Below are 23,380 nucleotides of genomic sequence, written 5' to 3'. Positions count from 1 at the left end.
ATGTTACCAGTGGTCGGCATTTCTTAGAACAATTGTGGAAACTAACTTCACACGTACGCTTACGCTCTATCGCAGAGCCGCTCAAAATTTTTCATGCCTATACTCGGAATATAGGCAAGCAAATGCAGTCGAAGCATGTACGCTATGACGCTAATTCTGCCAGCGTCAAAAATACACTCGAAATACAGGAATTCAGTTTCGAATAAGCATATAGAGGACTTAATGAGAATCAAAACTTACGATCTTGAAGTCGATATGGAAAAAATCATGGAAAGTTAAAAAAATTAACTTAAAATTATTGTTGTTCTTAATTGCTTTTTTAATCAAAAACCATAATTTTTAATTTTTTTCTAAATTTTTAATAACAAAATAACCAAATAGCACGATTTCACTCAGTGTACTAAGCAAGCGCGCGCACACAATCATACGCTAGCAGATATCAAATGTGTGATTGTATGCGTTGGTAAATAAATTGCGCATTATTTTGAGCGGCTCTGCTCTATCGTTCAGTCGTTGTCGAGCCAGCAACGAATTAACATCATGTAAGACTATAGCGTTCCATTTGCCATTGACGATACCAGATAGTAATCGTACGATGCCACGATGCCGCGATGCCGATGCGCAATGTTACCTTCGCATCGTGGTAATCGTCAGAAGTGTTACTTAGTAACGTAATCGTACGATGCCTACCTTAATCGTGCAGGCCTCTGCTGTATACTCGTATAAGAGCACAGACTCAATTGTACTAACAAAATAAGGTAATAAAAATTGTACGTGCATAATGCTCTCACATAACTCATTTGTATATACACACGTATGCATGTCTACATATGTTCGCAACAACATAACAGCGAGAGTTTTTGTCACTCCTTTTGTGTGACTCTTTCGCATGTGCAAGCATATGGACATGCATCGAAAATATTAGCATAAGCCTCATCATTGTACCTAATTACATTTTACTTACATTAAATAATATAGTCTATTGCTGACCACCAAGGCGAGAAGTTTTCTATTTTCTACTTCTTCTTTCAATTTAATTACATAGCCCAAATTCTCATTTAAATGATTGTTGTTTCGTTGAACTAACGCGGTTGGGAAAAACTTTTCCTGATCCTACAAATGTCGTGAACTCTTCGTAATTTAATTTATAATTTCCAGCTACCCGTTTGAAATGGAATTTGAGGAGCGCTTGGGGATATAAATTGCCAATTGATACTTTGAGGGGCGTACTTTTGTACGATGTCGGGTGACACTTGTTTTAAAAAATCCGCAAATAGCTCGTTGACTCCAATGAAGGTTTTGCCATTATCGCTCATGATTTCTGATGGGTAACCACGTCGAGCGACGAAGCGAGCAAATGCCGCGAGAAAAGCCTCCGTCGCCAGATTACTACACAGCTCAAGATGTACTGCCTTTGTCGTGAAACGTACAAAGACAGTCACATAGCCTTTCATGAGAGTGGGAGACCTTAACATGGCCGCATTTACGTGGAAAGGAATAGCAAAATCAACACCTGTTATGGTGAAAGGCAGAGGGAAATTACAGCGCTTAGGTGGAAGTGCTGCCATAATCTACATTCGCATCTTCTGTTTGTGCATAGTGCAAATGCAGATGCACTTCTTGATTTGCGGCTTAAGACGGGGGATATAATACTCTTGGCGTACCATATGTTCGGCGTGTAGCATTAAGATGTGGATGTACTTGAGGAACAAATTTACAAAGCGTGATCTCTCTGGAATTATTATGGGGTAGCGTTCGTTGTATGTTAGGCTCGAATTAGCAAGCCGACCATTGGCACGAAGCAGAACTTTCGTGTCCAGAAATGGGTTTAGAACTAAGAGTTAGCTCTTTTTATCAATCGGCTTCGATTCTCTTAGTAGTGATATATCGCGGTTGAAGTAGCGCGCTTGTGTATATGCTATTAGTGCGACCTTTGCATTTTGTAACTTTAGGTGCGTCATTGTATTGCATGGGAAATTATGTGATCCCTTGACTTCGCTTTTGAGTTGTTTTATAAATTTGAACATATAAGCAACTACCCTGAGAGCTCTCAGAAATGATAAAAATCGTTCAAGGACGTCGGTATCATCCAATAATGTGTGAAAGGTGGCGATTTTTCGACCTTTGGGGTGATAATGTTGCGCATGGGGGGTTGTGGCCAAGAATTAGGAGATTCTATCAACCATCGGGGGCCTTTCCACCAGATGGTGGTGGTGGCAAGGTGCAGTGACTTGCACCCTCTTGTACCCAGATCGACAGGCTTGTCAGCACTGGCTACGTGATGCCAAGTGGCTGATCCCAGTAGGCCAAGTATTTGAGACGTTCGGTTAGAAATAAACGTCTTCTATGCATGTGGTGGTTTTTCCAACCAGGCTAGTACAATTTCTGAATCGGACCTTATATGTATATAGTTTGTATTTTGTTATGTTTAAATGCATTTGCACCATGGCTACTAATTTTGAAAGTAGTAGTACGCCACATTACTCACGTCGTGGGAGACTTATTGTCTTTAAAGGTACCACCTTTGCTTTTGCGACTAATAAGTGGCTTGTGGTCGTGGTGTCACTTTGCGTGCGCACATAGATAGTAGCGCAGTATACCTTTTCAGAGACGTCACAGAAGCCATGTAATTCGACTTTGTGATCGGGGGAGTAATTTACCCATCGCGGAATTTGTATCTGAGAAATATCATTCAGATTGTTTGCGAACTGGGACCATTTTTCTAAGCGAAGAGGTTTCACTTGCTCGGCCCAGCCGGTTCCATCTAGCCATAATTTTTGTATTAAGATTTTCGTTTGTATCATAATTGGCGAAAGCCGTCCTGCGGGGTCGAAAAGTTTTGCCACCGAAGATAAAATCTGTCTTCTTGTGATGGCTGATAATGCAGATATGGACTCTGTCGTGTGTGAGAACTGGTCCGATATCGCATTCCATTGGATGCTTAGTGTTTTTGTTGTACTTTCCTTTTCGAAAATAAGGAAATTTGTGTCCAACAAATTTTCGTTTGGAATATTTTTGAGTATATTTGGGTGATTTGCTGTAATCTTTTTTAATGGAAACCCTGCGGATTTGAGGACTTGGATTACTTGTGATAATGATTCGTATGCCTGTGGAAGACTGTGACTTGCAGACAAAATATCGTCTACATACGTTGGATTTTTCAGCACTTCAGTTGCCAGAGGAAATTCGGACTTTGTGTTGTCTGCCAATTCGTGGAGCGTTCGAATGGCTAAATATGGTGCACAGTTAACGCCAAATGTAACTGTTTTTAATTTGAAGTCGCGTAAAGGACTGGAGGGGGATCTTTGGAACATAATACGTTGAAAATCTTGGTCGTCTTTATGTACGCCTATTTGCCGATACATTTTTTCAACGTCCCCATTGAATACGTATTTGTATATACGCCAGTTTAGAATAAGAAGCATTAAATCAGGCTGGAGCGTGGGTCCCGTAAACTGGATTCGCATACCCCTACGACGTACCAACCATTTTCCCACCACCATTTTCTGATCTAGTAGTCGTGGCTTTGTAAAAGTCCTCACAATACTGATCTTCAGGGGTTGTGACTGACATGATAATTCCCTAATTTTTTCAATTGTGAATTGAGGTTCTCGTTTGAGACTTCCTCAACTTGAGTTGTCATTGTTGTCACTGGTTCCACAACTAGCCCGCTTAGGACCCATCCGAAAATGGTATTTTGCGCCAAAAGTGTTTTGGTAATTTTCTCAATACCTTCGAGAATTATCTGTGGTATGAGATCGCTGCCTAATAGAAGATCTATTTGAGCGGTGGTGTTGCACTTTGGGTCTGCTAGCTTTAGGTGTGAAACCTTTTGCCAATGCTTGCTATTTAGATGATAGCTGGGTAAAATATTGGTTAATTTCGGTAAGACAATAGTTTCTGCTTGTATGCGCTTATCCACTTCGGGGGAAAAGAGGGTAATGGGCAGATTTTATTTGAGTTTTGAACAACTCTTCCGCCCATTCCCGTGATTTCAAAATTGGCCAGTTTTGTTGGCAACTGTAGCCTGTTATGTGCCCTAGACGCTATAAATAATCGTTGTGATCCTTGGTCTATTTAGGATCTGAGTGTAAACAGTTCTCTTCGGTGTTCGATGGAGACAACTGCTGTGGGTAATAGTACCCTACTGTGATTTTCGCTATGTAGCGTTTGGGTTTTTAACGCCTTTGAGCAGCATGGTGCTTCTTGGCAGTTTTCAGAATTTGTTCGTGCAACTGAACTTGTTGCTCTTTTTACGTTAGCGCTGTTTGAGAGTGAGCTGGAAAAATTTGTTATATGTAACATTGAATGATGTCTTTTATGGCAGTAAACGCAAATTAATTTGCTTCGCCATCTTTAAGCGTATGCGCATGGGACAAACAGTAGGTTTATAATTTTTTCGTTCTTAAGAAATTGTTTCGATCGCTAATATCCATTTTTTTTAATTTCTCGCACGATTTGTGCTTGTGACCACCTCTACAAAGTTCGCATGACGTTTTTTATACTGTTCGGAAGTGAACGATTGATTTTTAAAAAAGCCTCTATTTAAATGATTGTGGCTACTTGCTTGGGATCTATTGAAGCTTCTATTGAGGTCGTTTTGAACCTTTCGTTCTAACTAATTTTTTACCTACCCTTTCTGCAATTTCATATTGGGTAGTAAGAAATTAGAGCGATTTCTCCCACAAAAGTAACGAATTTTTTCTGGTAATGCAGCTATGCATACGTACATATTTACCAGAATGGGGTCTCAGTTATCTGTGGGCATATTCTATGTCGATGAAACCGACAAACAATTTGAAACAGTGGATTGAATCTTTATGAATTATTCACTTGTTTCTTTCTGAAATTTTGGTAAGTTCATTAATATCGTCACTATTTTGTCGACCAATCTTCTCTCGTTTTCGTAACGTGCTTTAAGGGCTTCCCAAGCAAAATTAAAATTTCGTCATTGACAGCGAACTGTTTGACTATTACGCCTGCTTGACCTTTGGTTTTGTATCTGAGGTGATACAATTTCTGCGCTTGTGATAATTTAGGATGGTTTATGTACACAGCTGTAAACATGTCCCGGAAGGACGGCCACTGCTCATAACCACCATGAAATATATCTGTGTCGCACACTGGCACTTTAAGGTAAATGCCTGAGCTTGCCTCTTGGACTTGTCTTTGTGGCAGCTCTCCTCTCGGTTGTGTAGTAGGTGCAATTGATTTGATTAGTTTTAGTTGATCAGAGATCATAGCTTTTGTCTCTTCGAATTGGTCTAAGCAATTTTCGTATTTTGAGCAAGCCGAGGATTTGAAATTTTCTGATAGATCTGAGTCGTCAGATTCCACGATTGCTTCATATGCTGCTTGGAGGCGTGTCCAGAAGTTGTCAAGATTTTCTTTTTTAATTTCTAATACCGATTCAGAATTATCTTGTATCGGTGAAGATGAGAATCGAGTGCAGTATCGAATTAGACTGTCACTCTCAGAAATAAATTTGGTGTATGAAATATCTTTCACCCTTTTTTGTTTTGTAGCACTTTGCTTTGAGCGGGTAGCATCTGCAGGTGTACACGGACTTTTTACGTCTGAAAACATCTTTGGAACTTTTAGCAACTGAGTTGTTTTAGATTCCTTTGAGTCTGAGTTCATTTAAAAGATGTATAGAATAAATCAAAACGTCTTACTGAAAACTAGACTTGTAGATGTTTAGAAACAGTTTCGTATATAAAATGTTGAATAGAAGACTCTTTTGTATGAAGGAGTTTCAAAAAAAAAATCAATAAAACCAATGGCTTTTTGATTAACCGAGATTTCAAAAATATTTTCGTATATGTATGTATTTATATGTTTAGACGAGAACTCTTTTAAGTAAGTAAGTGTTTTGAACGAACTTGATATGACAAGAATCTTTACGTATTTGATAGCATGCGTAATCGCGAACTCTTTTAAGTTAATAAGAGTTTTGAAAGGAAAAAAAATTCCCAAAATCTTCGTATATACATATATATTTAGACGTGAACTCTTTTAAGTAAATAAGAGTTTTTCAAAAATAAAATAAAATAAAAGATTACTGTTATATACAATATCGATTAAATTTGATGTAATTATTTATTGATGACCGGAAATATTTTATATGTTTTATTTTTCCACATATATTTGTTTTATATATATTTTATGTCCTATAGAGTATACCTATAGGTGGATCTTCTATGTTATGTGCTAACGGGCGGTCATTTTAGAGACCACTGCACTTTGTACATATACATGTATGTACATATGCATTACGCTTCGGTTGATTACACAATCCTGCTTGTTTTGTTGATCAAAAACCAAGGGGTGTTGCGGGAAATATGCCAATGTGGACTTTGAATATATTTTATATGCAATCCTGCTTGTTTTTGTTAGCCAAAACCCAAGACTTTGAAGCAATGTGCGTATCTACATACATATGTGACAATACACTTATGTACAAATACGAGTATTTAAGTATGTTATAAAAAACATTTTATGTTATATTTAATGTTGTATTTAATCGTTATATATGCCGGTATATTTTTCAGCAGGGGCCCTATTCTGTATCTCGATTCATAAATGTATTACATTCGAAATTCAGATCTACTTTATAATATGCGAAAGTTGTACCACCCTGTGCCAGAATAAATACGTACAATTTTCGTTTTTGCTTTCTACAACTCAAAAGCTAACGAATATTTTATCCAAAATCTGGCTTGAAAATCTGAAAATCGAGTTACAGAATATAAAACATCCGAATTCGAGTATTTTTTTTCGAATCGAGTTACAGAATAGGCCCCCAGATTTAATATATACTTATGTAATAAATATTTTATTTTTTATATATATTTTGTGTCCGTAATTCTTATAGGGTATAACATTAAGCTCGTTTAGAGATCACTGCACTTTGTACATACATATATGTATGTACATATGTGTAACGTTTTTATATGCAATCCTGCTTGTTTTTGTCAGTGAAAGAACAAGAGGTATTGCGGGATATTTGCCAATGTGGACTTTGATGCGATATTTATATATCGTAATTGTATTAAACCGCGATTTTTTTTTGTTTCGCCTTAACAGTGGTTTACACGCTCCGATCATATAGCATAGGCTAATCGTGTGTCGTATGTCCCTATGTATATATAGTATACATATATGAATATACGTATTCGCAATATTTCTGCCGTGAGATCAAAAGAGAGCGCTGGTATTTTTACCGTCTACACTCATGTTCACGGCTTTTATATATACGAGTATATGTGAAACATCGTTTTTTTGAACTGTTAAAACGGGTTTTGTGGTTTAAAGTAGTGCAAACATACATATATTTTAATAAAAAATGAAGAAGATGCACTTACTTTGACTCGCTTCAAGGGGTCTTTTTTTGTACTTATATTTGTGTGGGGACAAGTAGCGGTGCATCTACTTTTTTCATTTTTGGGGTCAGTGGCCTCCTTTATTCGTGACGGTCAGTTCGTCCTTGTTGTTTTTTTTCTGTGCAAATGTCCCTCGTTGGTGTATGCAGGTCTCTGCGATGTCCAGCTGTGTTGTTGTTTCTTGCTCCCGTTTGAAATTGTTGTTTTTATTTTATATAGTTTTAGTTTCGTCCCCGTTTTATTTATTTCTTTTAATTTTTTAACACGCCCGTTTGCTTTTTTTTCTTTAGCGTCACTGGACTGCAGTCGTATGTACATACATATGTATTAATAATAATTTGCTAATGTCACACTCCACTCTGTCCACTCTTCACTCTTTTTATACATTTTAATTTCCTTCTTTTTGTTTTGGTGGTTTTGAACTCACTGCACTGCACTTATGTCTCTATGTTCATGTTAAACACTTTCAGACACTTTTACTTTTTTGTCTTGTTGGTCACTCCACTGGACTTTAACACTTCGCTCTTTTTTTCGCAACGTTTTATGTATGTATTTTATTTGTATTGATTCTGGTTCACCAGTAGACACTTCACCTTTTTTTCTGTGATGCACCTCATGTTTTTTTTCGTGTATTTATTTAGTAGGATTTGAATTTATTTAATTCTAATTATTTTATTTTTTATTCCACTGTTATTACCGTTTGTTAACCACTGGTGCCGTCCGGTACGGTTTCGAAGGACCATGAATATTCTACAAGTTTTCCCGGCACTCACCTTGTAATGATAAAATGACCAACGAACATCGGAATTAAAAATGGAGCATGGAGCACGTCTGCGGTGTATCGTATCGAAAACCAAAAAGAGGCTGGCGCCTTGTCCGTCGGTCCCTTTTGTTCTTTTTTGTATGGTGTCCTCATGTGTGTTGAATTCGTGATGTTGTAGTATTGTGTGCGTGTTATGTGAAATGCAATGATGATGTGGTGTGAAATGAAGATGTGGTGTGGAATGATGATGTGGTGTGCAAGTTAACGCGAGACAACGACACACCCTAATTCCCGTCGTAATAAGAGCCTACCACTCTGCACATGTCGCTAAGTTAGCACATTTTGCGTGAGAACATTGGCCAGACATCAAAGTAAACTAACACCATGCGCGAGGCGCAAGGTCAGCAAAACGTCAGCAGAGGAGCCACAACGCGATGCGGGTTGGTGGCTTGAGCTAAGTTAGGGATAATTATAAGTTTCACTTTATACTTGACGACTAAGCCGAGATGACGGCTATTAAAGTAATTTTGAATTAAACATTACATTTGAATAATTGGCGCCCAACGTGGGGCCCGCGAGTGAAAAGTTTAATAGAAAAATATAAAGTTCTTAACTCGACTCGTGTAACTACGACAGCTGGCTCACTTAAAATCAACAACAATCAACTACTTGGACTCAACGTGGACTTAAAGAAGAGACAACCTTTGGCCCGATCAACTAACCGGAAGAACCTGAACCTAATCTTAATCTATTCGAATCCAATGGAAGGGTAAGTGAGATGCTCGTTTCCTGGAATAAATATAGCAATAATTGTGAATAAAATAAAAGAAAGTGACAGAACAAAAATTAATGAGTGAAGGTCTGGAAGACCTTTTTAGAAATTTAAAGTTAGGAAGTCATAAAGCAAATATGAACACAGAACAAATAAGCGAGTTAATTAAGGCGGATGTTAGAAGTGCTTTGGCAGCACAAAGGTTGGAGTTCGATAGCAAGTTAGGAGCAATCCAAAACCAGGTGACGGGCAGCAGGCCAAAGGTAGAAAAATATCTAAAGGTATCTGTAAATCCACTAGTGACATGTGACATAACGCTTGATGCGATCAAATCACTTCCCGAATTTCATGGTCACATGGGCACATATGTGTCATGGCGCGAGGCGGCGCATAACGCTTAAGAACTGTTCAAAAGGTACGATGGCAGTGAACGACACTACCAAGCAGTTACCATTTTGAGGAACAAAATAAGAGGGGCTACCGATGCGGTCCTCTCATCATTTAGTACTGTGCTGAATTTTAATGCCATTATAGCACGTTTAGATTTTACGTACGCGAACAAACGTCCCGTATATCTTATAGAGCAGGAATTATCTACCTTAAGACAGGGTTCTAGGTCCTGTCTGGAATTCTACGATGAGGTAGAAAAGAAGCTAACGTTACTAGCTAATAAGACTATAATGTCTTACGAGAGTAGCGTGGCAGAAATTATAAACGAGAAATATAGGGCAGATGCCCTAAGAGTTTTCATTTCCGGCTTAAGGAAGCCCTTATGCGATATTCTTTTCGCTTCACGGCCGTCTGACCTTCCGTCTGCTCTTGCTTTAGCACAGGAGGTAGACTCAAACCATGAGCGGTATGCGTTCGCGGCCAACTTTGCTGCCAGGAACGTCGAGGGCAATCACATTAAAAAACAAATAATAATATAATTTCAAGCCAGAACAACCATAGGACAAACACTTACGATCCACCCTCAGCTCATAAGAGCCCACACTACTATAGTAATAGGCAGTACAAACCCGGACATGCACCGCATTTTACGGAAAATCAAAGGGTAAATAACGGACGTGACAGTGACAGACTAGTTAGAGCGGAACCAGTGGACGTTGATCCATCCTTATCAAAATTTAAACCGTTTGACAGAGACCGAGGTGCCTATCAAGGAAACAGTAATAGAACGCAACAGGGCTATCAACAAAAACGTCCAGCAAATTCTGGACGTTACACGGGACCAAAGATCCAACGTGTTAATCATCTGGAGGAGGAAGTTGAGCTACAGAGTGAATCATTGTACGGTGCAGAAGCCGAACAAGCGGCGGATGACGTAAGTTTAGATCAACTTAATTTTTTAGGGGAAGGTCCCTCCTACCCTGGATTTCAAAGTCCCTAGGAGGGAAGGAAGTGAAACTCCTTATCGATACCTGTGTGTCGAGGAGTTATATGAAACCAACACCGGCTTTAAAGACATAACATTTCAGGGACACATTTTCTGTAAATTCTATTCACAGGTTTACTTCTATCATGGAAAAATGCTACATAAAAATATTTGGCGTAGTGGCAGAATTTTTCATCTTACCGGACTTAACATCATTTGATGGCGTGATTGGGCTCGACATACTAAATAGGGTCCATGCGAACATTGACCTTAAATCGAACACAATATATCATGATTTTGGTGAGGAGGAAATCTTCTTCATTTCCAGTCATGACGTAAGCCATCTTAGGCTTCAAAAAAATCTAGTACCAACAGACGTTAGGGAAGATTTTTCTAGGATGATCAAAAGAATGAATGGGGTTTTTTCTGACCCCAATGAGGCACTACCATACAATACAAAACTGATAGCAACAATTCGCACGGAGGACGAAACACCAGTTTACTCAAGATTATACCCACTGAGTGTAGCGAATTTCGTGGACAAAGTGATCAAGGACTTGTTAGCAAATGGAGTTATCCGGTCATCAAGATCACCGTTTAACAACCCTATATGGGAGGTAAAGAAAAAGGGGGTAGACGAAAACGGACAGGCGAAGCAGAGATTAGTTATTGATTTTCGGAAGCTCAATGAAAAAACTATCGGTGATAAATACCTAATTCCTGACATAACAGGAATTCTTTCCAATTTGGGTGGTAGTAATTACTTCACCACTTTGGACTTAAAATCTGGTTTCCATCAGATTAAACTATTGGAGCGTGATAGGGAAAAAACAGCTTTCTCTGTCAAGTATGGCAAGTATGACGTATTAAGAGAGCATATTGGGAAAAGCTGTTTTGTTTATGTAGACGATGTTATTATTTTTTCGGAAAACAAACAGCAGCATCTGAAAGATATAGAATCAATTTTAAATGAATTATTTAGGGCCAACATCAGAGTGTCGGTTGAAAAATCCAAATTTTTTAGGACTGAGGTCGAATACCTGGGGTTCTTGGTTTCACAAGGAGGAATAAAAACGTGTCCAGACAAAGTCGACACAATACGAAGCTTCCCTGAGCCCACCACTCTAAGGGGACTCAGATCATTCCTAGGTTTAGCGGGTTATTATAGATGTTTCATAAGGGATTTCGCTAGAATATCAAAACCATTGTCGAGCATCATGAGAGGCGAAAACGGTCGAGTTACTGCGTCCCAATCAAAAAAAATCAGAATTGATTTGACGGATGAACAGAAAAAGACCTTCGAAACAACTAAAGAAATTTTAGCGTCAGAGGATGTAACCCTGACGTATCCAGATTTTAACAAACCATTTGACCTAACTACTGACGCGTCGGCTCATGCTATAGGCGCCGTCCTCTCTCAGGAGGGCAAACCGATTACCATGATTTCTCGCACTTTGTCCGGGAGCGAGGAGCATTACGCTACCAATGAAAGGGAATTGTTAGCTATTGTATGGGCATTGAAAGCTCTTAGAAACTACCTGTATGGCGTAACAAAACTTAATGTTTATACTGATCACCAGCCGCTGACCTTTGCGGTTTCGGATAGGAATCCTAATTCGAAAATTAAAAGATGGAAAGCCTTCATAGACGAATGCAACGCAAAGCTAATCTACAAACCAAGAAAGGAAATGCGAGCGTCGAGACAATTCTTAGCGAGGAATCATCAACCAATACAATTGAAAGATCGGAAAAACCGGTAAATTGCTTCCGCAACCAGATTATTGTGGAGGTAGGTACAGAACCTCAAAGAAAAACTTTTATAATTTTTGGAAAAAAGACAAGGCATATCATTTCTTACCGAGAAAAAAAGGATTTATTAAAACTTTTACAGGAGGCCGTAAACACAACAGCAGTAAACGCAATACACTGCGATCTGCATGCACTTGTACAGTTTCAACACGAACTGGTCGAAATGTTTCCAACAGTCCAATTCAGACATACGGAGAAATTCGTTAACGATATTACGAATCCGAATGTGCAGCAACAAATTATCGCTGCTGAACATAACAGAGCGCATCGAGCAGCGCAGGAAAACACAAAACAAATTCTAGAGGATTATTTCTTTCCAAAAATGGAGAAAAAAGTTAAACAATTTGTGGGAAATTGTCGAACTTGCTCGCGGGCGAAGTATGATCGGCACCCAAAGAAGCAGCTTATTGCTCAAACGCCCATACCAACATATTGTGGAGAAATTCTTCACATCGACATATTTTCTACCGGGTCCAAGTTCTTCTTGACGTGCATCGACAAGTTTTCAAAATTTGCGATAGTACAGTCGTTGAAATCAAGAACGATAGTAGATGTCAAACCACAGCTCCTTCAGTTACTCAACATGTCTTTCGGTACTCGAATAGTTTATTGCGACAATGAGAAGTCGCTGAATTTACACAGCATCAAAGCTACATTAAAGAATCACTTCAATATCGACATTGCGAATGCTCCACCACTACATAGTACATCAAATGGTCAGGTGGAGCGATTCCATAACACACTAATGGAAATAGCACGATGCCTTAAACTTGACAAACATCTTGATGATGTTGAGGAAATTGTCCTTTTAGCTACGATTGAGTATAACAGGTTCATTCACACAGTAACGGGGATGAAGCCCCTTACCGTATTTCGTTCAATTAAAGATGACAACCAAATACCATGTCGCTTAAGAAACGCACAGGAAAGAGAACTAACAACTCATAATAAGAACAGGCAGGATAGGGAGTTCCCTGTTGGAGAAAAAGTACTTATTAAAAATAACAGGAGACTAGGCAATAAGCTTACGCCTCTTTATACTGAGGAAGAGGTGGAAAAGGACTTGGGTACAACCGTTTTAATAAAAGGGAAGAGGGTCCATTAGGACAACCTTCGTTAAACTTAATCTAGAACCTAGGTGTTTCTAATGATAAACAATTAACAAAATGTTCATTAGATTAATGAACACAGAAGAACAGCTAATTAACTCGCAGGATAGACAGTTTACCATTAACACTCAAGTACAGAAAGAAATCAATAACCTTACCATTACAGTAAATAAAATCCTGAAATTAACAAAAGAAAGAGAAATAAACACTGGTCACCTTTATGACATACTTCTGGCTAGAAACAGAGCAATTATGACGGAATTAAATAACATTATAACAGTTGTCACTTTCGCCAAAATTGGGGTCTTAAGTCCCATTCTCTTAGACAGTAACGAAATAAATTTCATAACAGGAGACGAGCACTTTACTGGCCTTACCGTGGCCGATGTTATGGCAGTAGCTAGAATTAAGATATTACAGTATAATAACATAATTTGCTTTTTAATAAGATATCCGATTCCTATGTTTAGATGTAAGAAAATTACTATTTTACCAGTAGCTCATGGCCACCAAATCCTGCACCTTGAAGAATCCATCTTAGCCAAGTGTTATAACCATACCGTAGTCGTAAAGAATTGCAGCGACACAACACCAACGTTTTGCTTACCATCTCCGACTACATCATGCGCTCTGCAGCTACTGACTCGCAACACCGCTAATTGTAGTACAACATTTAACAATCTCAAACCAATTTCACCGATAAGTGACGGCCTTGTTGTCATCAATGACCAATTGGCTGTCATCGAGGAAAATAATGAGGTCCCTATTACGGTCAACGGAACATACCTTGTGGTCTTCAAAAACAACGTAAAGATTAATGGTACGACTTTTTATAACGAAAATTCTACGTTGCCTCTAAAACCTGAAACTCCATGGGCTTCTACAATCAACTTGACGCAGCACACAGAAATATTAAGCGTTTCTTATCTTCACCATGTGAATCTAGAGAATGTTCAAAGGATCAATCACCTGCAGCGATCAATCCATTATGGCCACGTTACAGGTTTCTCAGCCTTTGGTGTCTTATTAATCATGGCATTCACTGTTTACGTCCTTCTCAGGATAAGGAGAGAGAGAGATTATCATAGCCAGGTCCGTTGAAACTGCAATTAAAACCGCTTCTTTGAGGACCGAGGACGTTCCCCATTTAGAAGGGGAGGAGTTATCGCGAGAAAACGACACACCCTAAAGTTATCGCGAGGAAACGACACACCCTAATTCCCGTCGTAATAAGAGCCTACCACTCTGCACATGTCGCTAAGTTAGCACATTTTGCGTGAGAACATTGGCCAGACATCAAAGTAAACTAACACCATGCACGAGGCGCAAGGTCAGCAAAACGTCAGCAGAGGAGCCACAACGCGATGCGGGTTGGTGGCTTGAGCTAAGTTAGGGATAATTATAAGTTTCACTTTATACTTGACAACTAAGCCGAGATGACGGCAAATAAAGTAATTTTGAATTAAACATTACATTTGAATAATTTATATAATGTGTGTGGTGTGGGAGTGTAATATTTTGAGGGGGATCTGAGACTATTTAGCTACACTCATAAGTAAATCTGGAATATCCATGTAGATGTTTTCATCTAGATCTCCATTCAAATACGCTGTGACCACATCCACATACTTTACGATTAAAAGGCTTTTTAAATATTTGCCAAGTTTTGTTTCTCATATACGCCGAAAAATTCTTTTTCAAGCGCCTTTACCCATAAAGACGAAGACGTCACACTTCAGTGCCTCCGATAAAATTTGAGTATCATGCATTCTAAAATGTGCTTCGTTGCATTCGTAGAAATCATCTGGATCAGTAACCTGTTCCTCTAAATAGTTAAAAGCGATTAACTGGCGATACACTTTTCGTGGTCGTCCTCTTTACCCTGTGCGTACATCTGTTGGTCAACCTCTGTCACGTAATTTATTACCTGCACCTACCTCACAATTAGCCGCGTCTCCCTCCTCTCCATCCTCACATTCAACCTCGCTATCAGTATTATTATTTTCGAATATCATGTCCATTTTATTTTCATATTCAACGTCATTTTCATTTCACGACATATTATAATACACTTTTTAGTCTTTGAATATAAGCGGTACGCTTTTGATTCACATGTGTAGCCAACAAATATACATGGCTCAGGGCGCGAATCAAATTTTCCTTTTGATATGAATATTTTCATATACGCCACTGTCGGCTTTTGTTTTTTTTTTGGGGCAAACCTGGTTTGGAACTTCACCCGTTGTTCTTGTTACACAAAGATTTCGAATATAACGTGCCGTATTCACCGCTTCAGCCTAGAATAATGGTCGTGCACCCGCAATTTTCATCATGCGCCTGGGCATATCAACATACCGTTACCGTTTTGCTGCGGAGTATACGGTCCTTAAGCCGACGCACTCTTTTAAAAATGTATTAAATTCATTATCACAATATTCACGCCCGTTGTCCGATTGCAACGTTTTTATTTTCTTTCACGTGAATGTCTCATCTTTAGCTTTATATTCTTTAAAAACATCCAGTACCTGTGATTTTTGTGTTATGAAAAACATTTCACGCCACCTTGACTATTCGTCAATAAATGTCACAAATATTTCGCACCGCCATGGGACTCCCACCTCATTGGCCCAGACAAGTCACTGTGCTCAAAATCCAGCATATCGGCAACTCTGTTTCCATCTCTTCTAGGAAAAGTTGCACGCATCTGCTTTTCACTTGCATAAATTTCTCGATCGGGGAGTATTTCATTTTGTTTAAATTTTAATCCATATACCAAACCGTTTGCCATTCATTTCGAATCGCATTCGTTAACGTGTACTATTCTATAATCCCAGAAATCAATATTATTTTTGTAATTTGCTAAATTTGCGAAAATTTGCGAAGTTTTTAAATAATGAAAATTGCCAACTCGTTCGGCTTCCAATACCACTTCATTGTCCACGTTCATAATCACGACTTCAGTCTTTTTGAATTTATGTAACTGCGTAACCCCTGTCAGTAATTTTAGCAACAGACAAGAAATTCTTACGCGAATCGGCCACATGTAAAACGTTTTCTAAGTCTAAGTCAATTTGTTTTCCGCGAACGTTTCTGTTCCATTTTCTAAAGCTCACTCACTATCTTTCAAATGATTTATCTTTTGCTGAATGCGTTTTGTTTTTAACTATACCAGGGTATATTAAGTTTGCCACGAAGTTTGTAACACCCAGAAGGAAGCGTCGAAGACCCTATAAAGTATATATTTAAATGATCAGTATGTTGAGCTGAGTCGAAACGAGATATTTTCACGAATTTTGACATGGATTACTGCTTAAGGTAATAATATAGTCTTCGAAAAAATTGTTCAGATCGGATTGCTATAGATCAAATGCTAGCATGGGAAACTTTCTCATTTGACGATATATTATTCTCTAAGGCAACGCTACAATAGTTGAAGAAATTTTACAGGTCGGATAACAAACCCTGCCATTCAAACTGAAAAATCAAAATTAAGTTCTTATGTGACAAGAAATGTTCATGAAATTTAGCGTGTATTGAATTTGTATTATCTCGCCGCTGTGAGTGTTGTTGAGTGTTCAATTCTGAAGAATATGTGTCTAAAGTCTTTAGCGATGGCATAAAATGACTCTGAGCTATAGAATTTTAAAAATAAAAAATCACGATTTACGTGTATTTCAATGAAAAATGTTTACAAGCCTTGGTCCAGTCCTTAATAATAATACACCCCACACATACACACCATACTCAACACATCTTCACCCCACACTGCACATCCTATACTCAACACATAGGCATCATGCGGATCATTTCCTTTCACCCCACACTACGTACCACACTCAACACATCATCTTTTACATTCATTAATCCAGGGTGACGAATTAGCGCGAATATATAACTTAGTAGAGACGTCTACCACATCAAAAAGAGAAGAGAAAATAAAAAGCATTGCAATGTGGCAGCAGCGGTGGCAAACTTCATGCAAAGGACGGTGGACCTACCGACTGATTTCGGACATACACTCGTGGATAGGTAGGAAACATGGAGACCTGGATTTCCACCTTACCCAAATACTCAGTGGGCATGGTTGCTTCAGAAGCTATCTCTTCAAATATCGTCATGACGTTAGTCAATACTGTCCGACGTGTACAGAGTGTATAGAAGACTCTGAACACGTGTTCTTTTATTGCCCACGGTTTTCAAGTATAAGGGAAATATTGAAAACCACCCTGGGAGGTAGTATCACGGTGGAAAATTTGACTGCACATATGTGTGAGTCCTCTGTAAAGTGGAAAGCTGTCAGTAGAGCGGCAAATCTAATTATGACAAAGTTGAGACATTTAGAACAGATTAGGCGTCAGTCAGTCCGTGCATTAGAGGAGACTTAATCGTCTTCTTCTCTCCCATGAAGTAATACTTTGTCCAGTGGTCCCGTGGGAGAGACATGAGGTGGGAGTAGGTTAGGTTTAGCGGATTAAAGTCCCGCACTCCGGCTTTCGATGCTTCCTCCTACTATAAAAAAAAAAGAAAACATCATCTTTTACACCACACCTTTCGCACCACACATGAGGACACCACACACAATCAATAAAAGGAACTGGCGGACGGCGCCAGCCTCTCTTTCTCATACGATCCGCGCGCATATACGGTTCTCCAGCAAGCAACCAGGTTTTTTTCTTCACGCTTTTTCGATTCAACCTACAAAGTCGTCGCCAAATCAAAGGTGAGTTGCCGCGAATTTTGATAACTTTTCTATGGTCCTTCGAGCCGGACGGCACTTGTGAAAAATCATCAAGTCTTCAAAAACAAAAAAAAAAACGGTGACGGTAACGCGATAAGCAACATATAAAACAAAAAAAACCGTGACGGTAACACGATAACGTAACCAACATATAAAAAAAACAAAAACGGTGACGGTAACGCGATAACCTAATTACATATAAACAAAAAAGTGACGTGACACATTTAAAAAAAAAAAAAAGGTGACGTGACTCAGTTAAAAGGTTAGGCAGGAAAAAAAAAAAAAATACAAAGTCTACAAGTGGTCAAAAGTGGTGAGGTGACACAACAACAAAAAAAAAACAGTGAAAGTGGCTTAAACAATTGTGCAAAAACAACGGTGGTGGTGACATACATATGTACATAGTTTAAACAAGACCCGTTGGGGGCAGCATTATATACATACATACATATACATATGTACATACATAATTACATTACGTGATTAAGTGCTGTAACAAGCCTAACGAAGTGTGGCGGCAAAAAGTGCAGTGAACAAATAGCATATACATACAATACACATATGTATGTATGTAAAGTGTTAGTGGGTTCAAATCTAACCCACAAGCGAAAAAAAAAGAAAAAGAGTGTGGTGACAAAAAGTGCAGTGTAGAGAGGAAAAGCAGAGTAAAAAGAACCATACACCTGCGATATACATACATATGGGCATATAAAGTGATAGTGCAGTGACATAGCCCACGAACAAGCAAAATTCATACCAAAACACGAGCACAGCTACAGCGCCAGCAACACAAGGACAGGAGAAACACGAAAGAGAAGGATAGGCACAAGCACAGACAGGCGACAGCACAGGCACACGCTCAAGGCCCACACACACATACATACACACGTAAACTCTTACCATACCTCTTACTATCCCCAAAAGCCCCTGGAGGAAAGCAAAGTGAGTGTATCGTTACTTTCAATTTTTGTATTATACACATGTACCTATGTATGTATGATTTAATTTCATAAAATTAAATTTACGGCTTGACTAAAATTCCGGTCAAAAAAGCAGTGAGAACCGTTACCAAGCTGTTTTCGGTATCCGGTTTATTTTCCGGTAGAAACCGAGAAACCGCAAACAAAGCAGTTTGGTACTGCACATAGCGGATTATTGATTGCCGGTAAATACTTATTCAAGTATAAGCAGGATTGCCTAAAATAAGCTACGGCTAAAGATTTGCGCAAATAAAATTCTGTTTCATACATACATACATATACATATATCACTTATCCCTACAAGAATTGAATGATAGAAACTAACACAATAGCAATTTTCTCACTAACACAAATGCATAGACTTCAGAAATTATTGTATACCTATCCACAAGTAAGAAAGAGACGATACAGATTATTTTCTTTCGGGCTATGATTACACGTGCAAAACTGAAATAGCTGATATACACACAGTGTAGAGTCAGAGAAACTAAAAACATATGTTCTCTGGACATACACTGTATGTACATATATCAGCCGTTATTTATTCTTATTAAACGCGAAAATACAGTGGAAGAAGAAGAAAAAAAGCGCAAACAAGTGTAAACAAGTGCAAGCAAGCGAAATCAAATTTTTAAATTTAAAAATTTCTAAGCGAAATCTATTTTAAAACATTAAAAAAATAAGTGAAATGAAAAGAAGGCATTTTGCTAATTGTCTTTCAAAAGAAAAAAGGACTTTCCAGTCCAATATAAAAGTTATAAAAAAATATTTGAAAGGTGAAAGTGAAAATGAAAGTGGAAGTGTTAGTTCAAGTGCGTTTTTTGAAGGGATTCCCCTTGTAAGTAATAGGGAACCTGATCCTTCAGTGTTAGGTTCAGTAGTAGCAAATTATGAAAGTGATGCTAGTGATACTTTGAGCTTTTCTAGCGATGTAGGTTCTAATTCTGAGCCCGAATCGTCCACCTCTATAGGGTTTAGTGTTTCAGAAAATAACGACGAAATAAATAAATGTAATGAAATTAAGTCGTGGGCTATCAGAAACAACATATCGCAAATCGCTTTAGAAGATCTTCTAAAAACATTGCGCAAAGTAGGTGTTGATGGTATGCCACTATCTGCAAAAACACTACTAAATACAAGGAAAGAAAAAATAAATATAACTGAAATGCAAGAGGGGGAATTTTTGTACCTAGGAATTCAAAACTATTTTGTTTCAAGTCCTTTTAACTACTTGGAAGGGAAAAATGAGGTTTATTTAGATATAGGAGTTGATGGGTTAAAATTGTACAAAAGTTCAAACAGGGTATTATGGCCTATCTTGGGTTCAGTTGTAGGTTTCCCTAATATAAGCCCGTTTATGATAGCATGCTATTCCGGTTTCAAGAAGCCAAGTAACATAGATCAATTCATGTCCGAATTTTGTGCCGAGGTCGTGTCGCTAAGGGCAACCGGCATTAAAGTTGGATTTAAGCCAATCGTTTTAAAATTTAATATTCGTCTTTTTGTTTGTGACTCCCCAGCGAGGGCTTTTGTAACAGGTGTTATATCACATAACGGGAAAAATGGTTGTCCAAAATGCTGCCAGGAAGGTACTTACCAAAAAAATAGAGTAAGTTTTCAAAAAAAAGGCGGTTCCTTAAGATCAGATACAACGTTTATGTTACGTTCAAATCCTGCGCATCATTTGGAAGATTTCAAATTCAAAAAAAGCATTTTGGAAGAATCAGATTTTGGGATGGTTTCTCAGTTTCCCCTTGATAGTATGCATTTAGTCGACTTAGGAGTAACAAAGAAATTACTTAAACTTGCAACAAAAAAGGCCAATCATACTATTATTAACGAAAAGCTTAACTATGTCTCTAAATTTATCCCATCAGAGTTTAGCCGCATATCTAGAAGTTTAGATGAGATTCATAATTGGAAATCGACTGAGTTTAGGCAGTTTTTGCTTTATTCTGGTATATTCGTTCTTAAAGATTGTATCAGTACCGATCAATACTATCACTTCCTGCTGCTACATAGTAGTATTCGACTTTTGTCAAATCAAAAATCGCACCGAATCGAAGCCGATATTGCCCAACAAATGCTAACAGATTTCGTAAATATTTTTGGAATTTTATATGGTGATGAATTGGTTAGCTTTAATATTCACGGACTACTTCACTTGGCAGATTGCGTAAAACAATTTGGACAATTAGATTCTTTTTCAGCGTATCGTTTCGAAAACTATATGCAGAATATAAAAAAAATTGTAAATAAACCCAATAAAATTCTACAGCAAATATATCTTAGACTTTATGAAAAACAGGGTATTGAATCAAATTCAGAGAATGTGCCAAAATTTGCATCATTTGATTTAAATCCCAACAAGCAGAAAGATAGTTTTTGTTTTAGTGAGTTGACAGGACCAATGAAGGTATTTAAAGTCATAAAGTCTCAGCAGTCGTCTGAAATTGTCTGCAAAGTTTTCAGAAAGACTGAAAACTACTTTAATGAACCTGTAGAATCGTCAAGTGGCCTAGGGATTGTAGTCGCAAGTGAGTTAGATGAAGAAATGGTAACAGTTCCTATCGAAGACATTGATTTCAAATACTTTTGTATTCCTATCGAAGAGAAATATTTGCTAATACCACTTTTACACCATCTTTTTAACACATTTTCCCATTAACCACTGATTTGCACATTCCACTTTCAATTCCACAACTTTCAAATTTAATATACAATTTTGGTTTTACTAATATAACCAAAACTGTATATAAATGCAATATAATAAAAAACATAATAACAAATATAAAACATCATAAAAAATATACAGTATTGTTCATATGTTAAGCAACAAACTCCAAATGCAATATGTTGAACGACATTTTAACAATACTGTATATTTTTATGATGTTAACCTAATATAATTCATAAAACATAATATATTAATATTATAATTATTCTATATACAAATGAGTAACATATTCGAGACGCAAGATGAAGGTGGTAAGTTACAAGGAAAATACTCATCGAAATAAGTATAAATATATTAAAAATTATTAATTTTTTTGTAGAGATTCCAATCGTTGAGAGGATTGAGCGGCGCCAATATTCAGTGGGAATATCAAGAACGCAACAAAACTCAGGTCATTTTTAACACAAAGCTTCTAATAAAATATACTATATATTAACTTTTTAAATTTAAGATATACTTGAAGCGTTAAAAACGATCATTGCGGGCCAAAAAAATATTCAAGAAAGGCTGGAAAAATTGGAAGAAAATGTATACATAACTTTGCAGAACCAAAAAACGCTTAGTGAAGGCCAGTCGTCACTGGTTCACAACCAAACTGAAATTTTTAATAAACTGAATGAGATGGAGTCGAAGGTAAGTGTTTTACAATATTGTATGTACACTCAGTAATAAAAGTAAATCTAAGACTTTATTTATATCTTTTCGTCTAAATTTATTTCTTAGATTGTCGAGAAGGCTGAGGTATTGGCTCAAAATAAATCAATCAGAGAATGCAAAGTTCTCCTAAAACGAGTTGAGCAGTCAGTGTGCCGCATGACCGGCGAAGTGACTGATAAAGAGCTGGACGACGTCGCTAGCGCTTTTCCTATGGAGTCGCAAGCAATAGTTGCGGAAGTGGAGGATAGACTGCAAAGTCAGGACTATGCCCAAACAATGGTAACCTAAAAAATAAGATATAATACTACTAGTTACAATACTTTTACTTCTTTTAAGACTACATTCCTTCACAAACTGAAAGGCGCTAGTGATAATGTGGCTGACGTTATACCTAAAATTTTCTCGGATGAGCTCTTAGAAGGTTACAATTGGGATGGCAGGTGGAGTAAGAAATCCCTATGCAAGTTGGCGCTAGTTGATACCATTTTAAGAAGTACATACATATACATAATTTCAACTTAATGTTTACTTAAAATGTTTACTAATATATATTTTTCTTTTAATTTAGATGTGTTTCAACAACAAGGATGTAGGAGTTTTGAGGAAAATATAAAGCGGTCAATACTGCTCAGCCATCATAGATTAAAGCAGCGCACATATTTAAAGAAAAAAAGGAAACAATAATTGAATTGAAATGAAGCTTTAATTTAATTAACATTAATTTTTTTTACTTTTTGTACAATTTTTTTATAACACAAATTAATTAATACCTATTATATGAATTAAAATGAATTTAATTTTTTCTAAATAAAATAAATTACATAAAATTAATAAATGTATAATTTTTACATATGCTTACATCACATATGATTGTCACAACTGCATGATATTTACATCATATGTGATAGTCACACATGCCTGAATTTTACATCACATATGATTGTCACAACTGCATGATATTTACATTATATGTGATAGTCACATATGCAGGATGTTGGCATCAAGCATAACAGGCATTCATGACAGAGATTTATATCATTAATGACACAAATTTTTAT

At 37.5% G+C, this 23,380-nt stretch overlaps 2 protein-coding genes across 2 annotated transcripts in view; one reads left to right on the top strand and one right to left on the bottom strand.

The window, feature by feature from the left end:
• LOC105233899 (uncharacterized) overlaps window positions 1-23,380 on the bottom strand; it is a 237,791-nt gene that overhangs the window by 148,469 nt on the left and 65,942 nt on the right. The window lies entirely within an intron of this gene.
• On the top strand, window positions 21,484-23,217 carry LOC125776354 (uncharacterized). The gene is made up of 6 exons (XM_049448109.1): window positions 21,484-21,916; window positions 21,985-22,056; window positions 22,117-22,298; window positions 22,389-22,601; window positions 22,659-22,815; window positions 22,891-23,217. Exons 1-6 carry the CDS (start codon window positions 21,883-21,885, stop codon window positions 23,004-23,006), a joined length of 774 nt encoding a protein of 257 aa, XP_049304066.1. The 5' UTR covers window positions 21,484-21,882; the 3' UTR covers window positions 23,007-23,217.

This window comes from Bactrocera dorsalis, chromosome 2 (genome assembly GCF_023373825.1).
Source record: "Bactrocera dorsalis isolate Fly_Bdor chromosome 2, ASM2337382v1, whole genome shotgun sequence".
Lineage (NCBI taxonomy): Eukaryota > Metazoa > Arthropoda > Insecta > Diptera > Tephritidae > Bactrocera > Bactrocera dorsalis.
The sequence above is the reverse complement of the archived record's forward strand: the minus strand, read 5'-3'. Positions and strand labels throughout refer to the sequence as shown.

Excerpts from the sequence above, each read along its gene's own strand:
- LOC125776354 (XM_049448109.1), top strand. The coding sequence starts at position 21,883 with ATGAGTAACATATTCGAGACGCAAGATGAAGGTG. Across the intron at positions 21,917-21,984 it reads CGAGACGCAAGATGAAGGTG|AGATTCCAATCGTTGAGAGG; the intron begins GTAAGTTACAAG and ends ATTTTTTTGTAG. Across the intron at positions 22,057-22,116 it reads AAGAACGCAACAAAACTCAG|ATATACTTGAAGCGTTAAAA; the intron begins GTCATTTTTAAC and ends TTTAAATTTAAG.